Source organism: Corapipo altera, unplaced genomic scaffold (genome assembly GCF_003945725.1).
Source record: "Corapipo altera isolate COAL_440 unplaced genomic scaffold, ASM394572v1 2b, whole genome shotgun sequence".
NCBI lineage: Eukaryota > Metazoa > Chordata > Aves > Passeriformes > Pipridae > Corapipo > Corapipo altera.
Window position 1 is genome coordinate 31,434,681 of NW_020884874.1, and position 12,506 is coordinate 31,447,186.

Sequence of the window (12,506 nt, forward strand, 5' to 3'; positions counted from 1 at the left end):
GATGTCTGTGTGTCTGCACCATTATGCCATCACATCTATGGCAAAAGGCAGCATCAGATTCTTTTGCCTAGTTGATGAAAACTGTGTGCTTCTAACATACCATTACACTGATTGTTTTGATTGAAGAAGCAAAGAAGCTGAAAGATTTTGCTGCGATTGCTAAATACTTATGTGCCCTGCAAATAAGTGCAGAGATGGTGTCAGACAATACTCGTAACATAACCGAAAAGTATGTTAAAATTTCATCAATGACATTGAGCCTTAGTTATTTGTGATCACACTAAACCCCATGCATGCTGTGAAACAGGCAGATTTCCCTTATGTTTTTTACGGAGATGACAAGTAATTTATTAGGTTAGGACTTCAGAATTTCTAACCTTGGCCAAAGATTATAGGGGTGTCTTAAGTAATAATTCTCAACCTGAATACTGAATGTCTTGATGTTTATGACCATCAGGGTCATGATGATCCAGGTATTTTTCTTGAACTATAAGTGGCTTCCTGCATAATGTTATTCATCTGGTCCTGCATTTTAATGCATGTATTTATTAAGATGGTAAATGTATAGCAGAAGTACAATATGCAATTTCAGCTTTAAAAAAAAATCTTTTATTTCAATAGGCCTATTGAATTTGTTTCGTAAACTTTCACAGATAAACAGACAACTTTATCTGACTTTACAACTGAACTTCAGTATCAGACAGAAAGGTGCAAATTTCTTGTAGAGCTAATTTAATGAAGGAACTGCACATAAAGCAGCATCTAGAACTGATTCCAGTCAAAGTTCAAATTTCCCTCCTCAGAAATAACACATATGGTTTGTATGCACATTACCGATGCTGGGGTTTGATGCTGTGCTTCCAGTCCCATAAAACAGAAGATGAGGCTCCCTCTCACCAACCCTGCCAATTAAACAACCCATAGCACTTCTCTGCCTTTGAAGGGTGTTAATGTTGGTATTCCAGCCAAACTACTGTCCAGTAAATTACATTTTTCTTCCCTGTATTTCCAACTGGATAACAAAGCTCCGGTTCGCTGTCCAAGGCCGATAAGCAGAGCTGCTGGCAGGTTTAGAAAGTCCAGGTTCATAAATTTAAACAAGTTACTGTGTCAGCAGCAGAATAAAGACCATTCGTCCATGCACCCCCCAACGGGATCTCAAGGGCCTTTCACGCCTTCGACCTTATTGGATCAGGCCGTGGTCGCTCCAGCCTCCGCACGCGGTGGCCATGGGGCCAGCAAGGCTGCAGGGAGCTGAGACCTGCTTAAGTAAACCACCTTCCTCCCAGCAGTTAGAGTTTTCTTCTATTTCTGTCTGCCAGCGATGTGAGATCCCGCAGGCTCAGGGTCCGCGGCTGCCGGCATCGCCTGACCGCTCCGCCGCCGGGGGCGGAGAGGGGGCGGCAGCGCCCGCCGCGCCCCCATCACCGCCCGCCGCCGGGATAAACACGGCCCCTCCCGAAGAGTCGTGGGCATGTGTTGTTTGCGGCTGTAGGGGGAAGTGTTCCGGTTCCACAGCGCGCCCCGTCTCCGCGGCTGCGGGAGAGGCGGCGGAGCTGTGTCCGGAGCCGCCCCCAGCCCGGCCGCGGCGGAGCGGGCGCCTCTGGCGCGGCCGGTCCCTCGTGGCGCGCCGTAGCGATGCTGCCGGCGCCGCTGCCCTGGGAGGCCGTTCCCAAGATGGCGGTCGCGCGAGCGGCTCTGCGCGGCCGCGCTCCTGCAGCCGGGTAGGGACCCGCTCCCGCTCCGCGCCGCCTCCGCCCGCTCCTCGCTGCGCCCCCGCGCCGCGCAGCGCGGCCCGTCGCCATGCCGGCCCCGCTGCATGCATGAGAGACGCCGCCGCGCCGGTCCGTGCAGCCGCCGCCATGGAGGAGCCGCCGCCGGGGAGGTCAGTACGGGGAGCTAGCTCCGTGCGGGTAGCGGCGCCGGCCGGGGCTGCGAACGCCGGGACAGGGGAGCGCGCTCAGCCTCCCGTCCCTCTGCGCTGCAGAGCCTCCGGCTGCTTCAGCGCTCCTGCAGAGCGCCCACGGAGCGAGAAAGTGCTCCGATAAGAAATCTCTAGCGGCTGCGGTGGGTAAGGCAGCGCTTTGTGGGCGCTTCGCAATTACAAGCAGCTCGTTTCCTTGGCCCCCAGCCGCGCGGCGGGAGCGGGTGTCTCGGGCAGCGCCGAGCCCGGCGCGGGGGGTCGGGGCGAAAGTGCGGGGGCTCGCAGGGAGAAGCGGCAGCAGCAGATGCAGCCCCCGGGAGGCTGGCGGAGCGTGACCTGTGCTCCTTGGCTTGTGAACTGCGGTGATAAAAGCGCTGCCCTCTGGAAGGGAGTCTCGTGTTTATAGCAGCCGTGATTAAAATCGGGTTCTCTCTGGCGTGCTGGCAAAACAGCAGGATCACGGAGTATCGCTGCTGGCAACATGGCAATCGATATTTGTCAGAAGAAAGAGTTAAAAAAAACCCCACCTTCACAAAGAAGACTAGTGTTGTGGTGCCTCAAGGTTTTTGCAACTGCTGTCACCTCCTGAATGTGCTGACCTGCAGATTAGCTTTTTGCAACCCTCCATCTGTGCCCTGCTGAGAGATGGAGATGCAAATTACTTCATAGTTTAGTGTTTCCAACTGGCTGTAGAAGTATTGCATAAGTCCAAGTTATTAATTCAGTGGCAATTATTTCTTCTTTTAAAATAACATCCTGTTGATGCACTTCTCACTAGGAGGCATTCAGGAAACGTTTTTAAAACGCATGTGTGACCAATTTGTACTGTCAGGCAGTAGTCTGGTGCATTGTATTCTAGGTGTGCTGTGCAAAAGAGCTGCGTGCTGTCATGTTGCTGAGATCGTTCATGGATACTGCAAGCTGCTGTTTTGTACTGATGTAATAAAAGTGAATTGGTGATACACTCCAGTTTGGATCAAGGCTATGGAGTTGAACAATGTCTGGTTTGAGTTTTCATTAATGTGTATTAATGATTTGTTTTTCTTACGCCATGACAATGCCAAAACCAGAAGGTATATAATAGTTAATTAAATTTAGCAGCAATATTGTGAGATACAAATGTCAGTAGAGCTACTGAATTTATAATCTTTTAAGTTCCTTTTTACAGTATCTTTAAAGACTAATAGTGCAGGTTAAGCAGAAAAAGATTTAAAATAAGTTTGTACAACAGCACAACCCTAGACCTGGGCTGTCTTCATGTAGAAGAGTAATCTTCAGAGCCTGAATGGAAACACCCAGGCATTTCCTGTGCAGGGCCATTTCTGACCTCTGCTGGATTCTGGTTATTACAAGACAGTTTATATGAGTCGGATGTGGGTGTGGATAATTTGGTGGCAACTTTACCCAGCAAATGAAAACTGAATTAGTTATTTCAGAGTGACCTGGTGGGTGGGAAAGGGATGTCTTAAAACAATTAAGTAGCCTTAATTTGTGTAGGGCAATGCATGTACTCCACTGTGATTCAGTGCAGTGTGTGCTTTGTGTACCAACTTCACATCTGCCTTAGAACTGAACTGCTTCTCTGGCTTTATGCAGCACTTGCTTTGACTTAAATGTAATAAAAGAGTAAAGCATCTTATATCTTTCAAACATGATCACAGTTGATTTAAACTTTGGAGTCATTATTAGGTTTAGTCCTGTGTCTGTGAGGTCAGATCTTGTTGAAATCAATGGGACTGTGTGCAGGCTTGGGAATTTGAAATCTCTTTGGTGGCAGGTTGCTTTTATTCTTCTTTGTAGAGTATGAATGTGTTCTTATGATAAAGAATTCTTCTGGCTAGCACTAAAGTGCATTGATATAGTGCATTCTCTTTAAGTTAAATTCTGCTGGAGAAGTATTCAGTCATTCTCATTAACAATACACCTACATTTGTTTAAAAAAGAAAGCTTATTGATTTGTTGTTGTGAGACTGCCTTATGTATTAGAAATCTGCTTGCCTTTGTGTGAACATTCTGTGTTCTGTTAGAATATAAATGCAGTGGTAGATTTTATAAATTTAAGGCAAGCATAAAATATATTCTTGTTTTTCTTTTTTTGAATTACACAGTCCTTAGTCTTCATTGAGAATCCAAAATCATACTGTTTTTCCCAGGTCTTCCTTTATTTCCTGAAACACACTTTGGGGTGGAGAGAAGGGAGGCAACTCTAATCTGAAAAATACTGAGGGAACCTACAGGCAGATTTTGATTTTGAGATTGGATTGCATTTGGACACTGGATAGCATGCAGTGGTTATGCATAAATGAAAAGAAACTACTGGAAAGTTTTGGGAAGTATTAACATTTAAGTATCAATCCTTATAACAAAACAAGCAGAAGGTTTTCCAGATAAGATGTTTCCAGGAGGTAACTTCGAATGCTAATTAAAACAGATGTTTGGTGTTTTTTGATTATTACCTATAGACTTTAAATTTCCCAAGCCAAATTTTAGACTTTTCTAAGAATTTTCTGGCACAAAATCCACTATAGAAAACAATGAGGCCTTAAGCATGTCCTTGGTTTCTTGGGACTTTGTCCTTTGTTTGGCAGCACTGCAAAGGCATGAAGAGCCATAGGACTAGTAACTTGTGCCATGGTTGCTTGTAGCCCTCTTTTCTCCTTGCATGCATCCAGTTCAAGGGGTGAAAAAAGGAGCAAGGCTGTGAATTAAGTGGGACAAAGAATTGTGAATAGTGTGGAGGCTTCCTCTGCGCTGGGAAACTTTTCAGTAGTCTGTCTATCAGATTTGTTGGCTCTGTGATGACACCGAATAGGGCTGTCAGTCTGCAGCATCTGTGGTTTGGGGGAAGCCTGAGGTCACGTCAAGAATTGTGCTCAACCTGTTTTCCTGTTTGCCAAACTATCTGTATGACTGATAGTGTATCAGCAGTGAAAGGGTTTAAAATTATTTTATTAACTTAGGATCATAACTTCAGTGGGGAAAATTATTTAAGTATATAGAGTGTTACCATACTTTGTTGTTTTGCTTTTTTTCCCCCATGCATTTAAATGAAGCAAGATGTAATCTCTATTCTTCATGTATTGCATTTTCTTGTTTACATGTGCAAGACTGGGATGAATGACTGATTGCTCCACCTACGCACAAACACACATGAAGTGATAGCTGAGATGTCTTTGGCATTTGTAGCAGCAAGGATTAGTCTATGTTGTGTGCCTTCTTCAGTTGTTTTTGTGTCTGTTAATTAGTGCTGTCCGTGTCAAGGTTGGTTTTACTATTATGTAACCTAGTGAGATTGACCCTTGTGGAATGCAAACGGTACTATGATGAAAAATGGTATACTGAACATAAGGGAAAGGATAAGGGATGTGCAGTAATTTTTATTTCAGGGAGCTAATTGGGATTTTTAGAGGCCTGTAAAGATTTAGCTTCCATGACAACCATATTTCTAAAATAATATGCAAACCATTCTTTCAAAGTGCATCCAGAATGCATTTAGAAGACAATTTTTCATACTACCTTGCTAGTCAAGTATGATGTTAACCTCTGTCAGCACAGGAAGATGCAGGTACCTCAGCTCGTTTCTTCATTTGTGTGGCTGGATTTGCTGTTGTATGTGACATTTATGGTTGCAGGGCTGTTACTTTCCAAGTTCTCATTCTCTCAAGTGTCAACTGCATTCATACTGTGTTTAGTCTGTAAACTAAACTAAATAATTTTTGAATTATTAAAAATAACTTAGAAGCTTATTTATTTGAAGAGTTGATAATAGTTCCGTGCTCATTCCTGGCTGACTGCAAGCATAAAGCCAAATAACAGTGTTTAACACCTGAATTTGAGTGTTACTGAGTTCTTAATGTTCACGCATGTTCAGTCGAAGAATGCTATGTGTAAGGTCACATCAACTTGCCATGAACCTTGATCAGGTTTAATCTGGAGCTGGACAAGATGTGATATCACTTTATTGTCCTTATGAATGTCTCCTGCTATCTCAAGGTAGGAGGAAACTACCTGTTTCTCTGTGTTCTGTTCTCTGAAGGAGTTCTGTTCCTTCTGTGTCCTGGTAATATTCAATGCTATTGAATGTCATGTGTTGCTTTCTGATGTGGTATACGTTTATGGTTTATTCTGCCCTTGGCTTGTATGTGCTGCTGGTTTACTTGCTCATGGGTTCTCTGAGAGGTTTTTGCCATTTTGGCTATAAAACATCCATCCAGTAGGTGGTAATAAAGCCATAGTTACTTATGCCTCTGTAAGTTCTCAGCCACAGTGTAAAACATGCCATGGACATGACCATTGAGCTTTTGGGATGCTCCAAATAATGCTGAGTAATGAAGCTCCATTGCCTCACATGGGTTTTCCAGAGGTCACAGAGTAGTAGTCCAGCATCAGGCTCTTAGGCATCAGCTTCCACTAAAAGCATATTTAACTTTTATAGCTTGGCTTTCATGGTTCTTGTAGACTTTGACTTTATCTAAAAGACAAACTGAAACTTTGGGATCAAAACCAGTTGTTAGCTTCTTATCTAGTATCTAGGAGTGCAACTGTCTGCCAGAAGTTTGTGTGTGGGAGAATGGGAGCAGAGTAGCTTTTACATATTCTACCTTTTGTAAGAGGTCTGTGATGTATTGATAGTTGAGCCTAGCACCCTAACACTTTCTGTCATAATATCTCTTGTCCCAGTAGTATGTAGCTTTTCTTGGTGTAGCTTAAATTTTCCTGAAAATCCAACGAGATGTGTTAGTACAGATTTTTCATAAGTAGTTTTTAATTAAATATACTTTATTTTTTCAGTGAGTAGCTTGAGACCTTAGGATATGATTTGTGCTGGTGCCAAAGCTTAACTGCAGCACTTACTCTTTGGATGATACTGTGCTATGTAGTGCTCAACCATCTTTAGTGAGGAGAACATCTTTCAGAACTTCTTATGGAAAAAAAAAAAATCAGTTTAAATTTTTTTCCCCCCAAATATGAGCTACATATAGTTAAAGTTGAAAAAAGTAGCACTAAGGAAGAAGCATGGGGACTGGAGTCAATGAATGTTTTAACATTAGTAGTTAAGAGAGCTGGGTTCTAGCTGGGCTGGGTGTTCTCTTAGCTCCTGTTTCTGCAGTTCTAAACTTTGATCCGTTTGCAGCCTCACCTGGTAGGCTTAAACGTGGATGTGGAAACCTGACAAACCCATCAACATTTTCACACTTTTTTCACATTGCAGAGCAAAGGCAGAATTAAATAAGCCTGTTGATCTTTCTTATAAAAATAAAATATAACATAGTTTTAATAAAATAATTTATCATCGGAAACTCAGATATTAATCTACTGTAAATGCTGTTACATCACAATTTCAACTTTGCATAAAAATGTATAAGAATCCAAGATGGAAAAATTAGATAACCTTTTTCTGTTTCTAAATTTACTAGTAAAAAGAACAGAAAGTTCTGAGTATTATTTTTTCTAAGATGAGAACATGAAGAACAGCCAAAACTCTTACAAGAGCTCTATTTTTTTAATTTTCTTATATTTATTTCTAGATCGTGTAACTTTCAGAAGTCTCAGTAGTTCTTAGCATCACTTGCAATAAAAAGATATGAATACTGCTTTGCTTTTTGCATAATTTATTTTTCAATCACTGTTTGACAGTTTCTTCTTTTTGAGGTTTACCATATTTTTATAATTGCTCAGCAGGTGCTTCAACACCTCACCACTGTTTCAACAGCTTTTGTTAGCTTTTTCTGTGACTTTACCTTTCTGTTTTAAATATAATAAGCACGTAGAAGCTTCTGCCCAAGAAAATAGGAGAATTTTTGGGTAAAATGTCGAAATAGTAGTAATTCACAAAACTGATTCTGGTGGTTTCCAGATCTTGAGAAGCAGAAAATTTTCTTCGACTTTCTCTCTTAAGCTAAAGTCTGCTAGTGAGTGCAGTAGTGCTGTAAGGAACTTTGTGATGGGCAGCACTGGGTGAGGAGACGTGCTTGAGGCCTGTTGTAGAAATGAAGTGTGTCCACACTTGCTGGGTCCTTCTGTTCTAATTAAAAAGCTTAATTGAGAGTTACCAAAGGGGAATAGTTGTCATTGGGAATCAATTAAAGCGTGGCTATTTAGCTCTAAGCTTTACATTAGTCTTTTCCCCGATAATGACTTTTTTATATTTTTCCTTGCTGATTTCTGGAGAAGTAGTGGTTCCTCTGTCACCGTGAAGTCCTGCTCTAAACCACTATTTGTGTTGCAACAGAAATACTTGCTTTATATTTCTCCCAGGACTTAGCTGATGTAGAATTTATTGTGCTTGGTTCTTAATTGTTAGCAAGGCTGTTGTAGTATAAACCTGTAGTTTGGAAGTGAGTGGCAAGGGGTTCATAGCAGCCTTGAGTGTCTGTATTTGGGCAGCTGTGCTACAGGTCGGTCTTCGAGGATAAACAAGGTGTAAATAGTGAGCAAAGCAGGGCTTTTAAAGTGCTACTGATACATCGTGACTATTTTCTGATGAATTTTTAGTGTTTCTGTTCATAGGTTAATTTGATTATGTAGCTCCAGTAGCTTATTTACAATCAGTTCTTGGTGGTGATACAGGTATTACCTTAACCATCTTCCTGCCCAAGTATTTTGCTTTTATTATTTCTGCAAGTAAAAATTTGCATTGGTTTTGCAGTTGACTCCGATTAGAAATCACTATTATCACATCCTGACATCCATCACTTCCCCTCTCTGGACTAGGAATGTCTGCCATATGAAACTTGCTATGTAACATTTGGTCGCCTAAGCAAAAACTAAGTGGTTGAAGTTGGAAAAATCCTGAAAACAAAGACATTCTAGCTAAGCTGGATTGTTTCAGCAGCACCAGTGAAGAACCAAGGGCCGTACTTTCAGTTATACCTGTGCATCTTGGGTGCTGGTGACTTCTGGCCAAGTGGAAAGCAGAAGGGACAGTCAGTCTTGTAAATTGCTTCAATGCAGCCAGAGTAGAGTGACTGAAGGCACGGTTTCACTTTACACTAAGCAGGTTGCTTTCTCCCCTGGTTTCTCTACAAAAGGAAGCCAAGGTCCTCCAGTGCATTGTCTCTGGATCTAGCAGTCACATGTCCTGCAAATTGGTCTGACAGGTAAACGATGCACCAAAATAGGTTTTTTTTTCACTGTCAGCTTGGTGGCTGAGGTGACATGACGGTCGACTTCTGTGTACAGAGGGCAGAGATGTACAACGTGGGAGGAAAAAGGTGCATGGGAACAGGTTCCCCTTCTTGTGTTGTCTTACTGTGACCATAATGTTGGTAATTTCTGAGGTTCTGTACTGTAAAATATTGTATGAGTAAGCTTCATTACATTTCATACTTGATTTTCAAAGTTTTTTTTTAATATTACCTCGTGGCTTTTATGCTCTTACAAGTGTCTCTGCCATAAACTGTTCTAATGAAAACTTAGATTCTGTAAGATTTGCATCTGCAGACTTACGTGATGAAAGATGCAAGCGCATTTTTGCATTTTGTGTCAGCAGTAAATAGTAAAATTACTATCTGTTCTAAGTAAATTCTCTACCCTCCCACTTCCTGCTCAGGTGTCATCCTTTTTTCTCCAGCATGCTGGTGGTTCGTTCCTAGATGACAGAGACAAATGATCACATGTTCTGCCTTTGCCCTGATTCCTCAGGGAGAAAAAAAATGTAGCTATGTACAGCTAAATTTGAATTTGAATATTTCTTAAAACTGAAATTGTTAGGCTGGTACTGTATCTTCTTTAAAATGTAGTTTTGAAATACTTAGTGAATACAGAAAAGCCCTAGATTTTTGCCTTAAAATGTTCTTTTAAGACAACAACATGACAAAATATTTTTTCATTTACTCAGATCACCTCCAGGCATTATTTTTAGGATCTCTGTCTCCTTCAAACTTTCTTCCAATTTTAAGGTAAGTTAGAATCACAGAATATTCTGAGTTGGAAGGCACCCACAAGAACCATAGAGTCCAGCTCTTTAGTGAATGGCCCATATGGGGGTCAAACTAATCACCTAGGTGTTATTAGGACCATGCTCCAACCAACTGAGCTAATCTCAGGTTGATCAAGTTTTGTGTTCTTTCCTGCTGTTCATTTTAGCCTTGACATTTGTGTGCTTTAAGTATTATCTGCTTTTATGGTTAGAGAAATCAATGAAAGGTTGAATGTGACCCTCATAAATATTTATGTCTTAGCTTTCAGGAGAGCTGGGAAATGGATGCATTTAACTAGATAGGATTAGTCACCTGCTGTAGAAAGGAAGAGTAGTGCAGCTATAAGGGTGATCATAGGAATACACAAATTGAGTTAGAGAAGCCTGCTTGAAAACCAGAAATGGAAGGAGTTAGCGATCTTGCTTTATACTTACCAACTGAAGGAAGAGTTGGGGAGGCAGCAGGTTCTTCAGAGAAGAATGTTATTATTTTTTTGCTTTGTTTCTGCCTTTTTTAATTTATACATGCCAGAAGGGATGGTACTCTGAAGTTCCTCTTTTCCAGTAGAGAGTACTGTTAGATGATTTTCTGCCAGGCTTTATTGTCAAGTTATCTACAGTAAAGTAATGGCTGCGAGATTCCTTGTGAACTAGAAACTTGGAACACCAAAACTGTTGTTATTGTTCTCCCTTCTAACTTGAAATTGCTTTCAGATATTTTTGTTCTACTGGTGGGATGTGGCATAGATTCTCTCTAAAATTTGGAAAGGCAACAGCTAACAGATACTGCTTCCAACTCCTTACCCAAAACCATGTCATTCATTTGCTAAGAAGTGATATTTTCCAGAAGTAATAAAGCTTTTTTTTTTTTTTCTCAGGAGGAAGCTGATTCAGGCTTTAGTACAGATGTGGTGCTTTTTACAAGTCTAATTGCATTTGCCTTTCATAATTTGAAGACTTTCTTGTTTGTTTCAAATTTTTACACTGGAAGAACTTTAAGGAGGACCGTATCTGCAGTTTATCTTTGTGGTAGTGATTCTTGTTCAAACAAAACCCAAAACTTGGTACTTTCCTCTAGCTTATCCAAATTATCTTGAGGATAACAAATTATAAAGCCAAACATATCCTTAGTTTCAAGTCTAATTTAATGATACTGTTAAAAATCTTATGAAGTATATTACCAAGTTTCTAAGAGTCCTATTAATATGTTGGCAGTAATGACAGGTTATTGGTGACTAAGATTTAACGTTGACTGCTCAGAAATGCTGAGCTCGGGTGTCTGAGATTCAACTATGAAAACAAGGTCAAGTATCTTCATTACTGTTTTTCAGTTTTAACAGATGTAGAGTTGGGTACCTAAAAATTCTGTTTGCTCTTTGCATTACCAGGAGCTGTGAGATGATGACAGTTCTTATCAGAATATTGTTTATCTTTGAAATAGAATGATTGTGACTACCTTTAGATAGAGCTACCTTAACTTTAAAAAGATGTGATTGGCAGTGTGTAGTGCCTGTGTTTTCTGCTAGTCTAGCTAATTGGGAATGGACATAAATAAAAACAGACTAATGTAGCTTTGTCTTCCTACATACTGTAATTATCAAGCTGCATCCAAGTTAAGGAGTATGTATTTGAAAAATAGACACTTTGCCTTTAAGTCAGACACTGAATGTCCAGAGCTGGTACTTGGTAATTTGATGGTAGACCTTGTACAGATCTCTATATGGAAATGGCAGAGTGCCATAAGAAGTCTTGAGAAAGAGCCTTACTGATGTCTGCATGGTGCAATGTCTTGGAACTGCAGGAAGCTGTTCATGGCATCTGTCTATGGAGCACACAGCTTCCGAATGGTTGTGGAGGGTGATTATACTGGATACTGTGTGGTAAGTGCCTAACTCAAATTTATCACTATGTGCTTGTAGTTCAGTTAGTTGACCTCTACTGGAGGTACTTTTAAGCTGTGTGTGGGATGATAAGCAATGACTGAACCTGAGTTAATTGTGTACGTGCCTAATCTAATTGAACTCCTGCTTATGAGGAGAGTGGCTGATGTAAAGGGAAGAGTAAAGAGATGTTTCCCCCATATAGCTGTTACAGTTTTTAGCATGACCTCTTATTAATGGTTGTTACCAATGTTGAAAGTTTGCATAATGCTTCAGTAAAGTGCAAAAGTTAGTACTGGTTAAAAATCATACTGTGTGACTTTAGCCTAGTTAATTGACTTTAGCCTAGTAACATGTCCCTATGTGATCTTCAGTGGTCCTTCCGTTTGTTATTTTATTTCTAGTGATACATGACTGCATTTTTCCAATGGCTTATGGCCTTTATCAATAGCAGTGGTTACCAACCTTTTACTCCCTCTCCTACTGCTTCAAATTTCATACGACAGTTTTACCACTCTCCCATTTTTGTTTGCAGACCTTTGAAAATCTATAATATTTATTTCAGTTTCCATGATTGAGCTGGAATTGTAGACACATTGCTATCACAGTTAAAAAAGTAAAAATAAAATCCTGTTGTCATCTGCATATGCAAATTAAAGAAATTTTGTATTCTGTCTTTTCACATTCTGGTTGAAATGCACCCTGGTGTAACATAAAGTAGTTACTTTTTGGAAATGTTCTTGGTTTATTAATTTTTTTTTTTTGGTGCGTTCCAGAGCTG

The 12,506-nt window shown here is 40.8% G+C and overlaps 1 protein-coding gene across 4 annotated transcripts in view; it reads left to right on the plus strand.

The window, feature by feature from the left end:
• The first annotated feature begins 1,651 nt into the window (after positions 1-1,651).
• MAP3K4 (mitogen-activated protein kinase kinase kinase 4) overlaps positions 1,652-12,506 on the plus strand; it is a 67,532-nt gene continuing 56,677 nt past the window's right edge. For all 4 annotated transcript variants that reach the window (XM_027632360.1, XM_027632368.1, XM_027632367.1 and 1 more), the window contains exon 1: positions 1,652-1,885. In XM_027632360.1, coding sequence (XP_027488161.1) covers positions 1,824-1,885 — 62 coding nt within the window. In that variant the 5' untranslated portion in view covers positions 1,652-1,823. The remainder of the gene's footprint in view (positions 1,886-12,506) is intronic.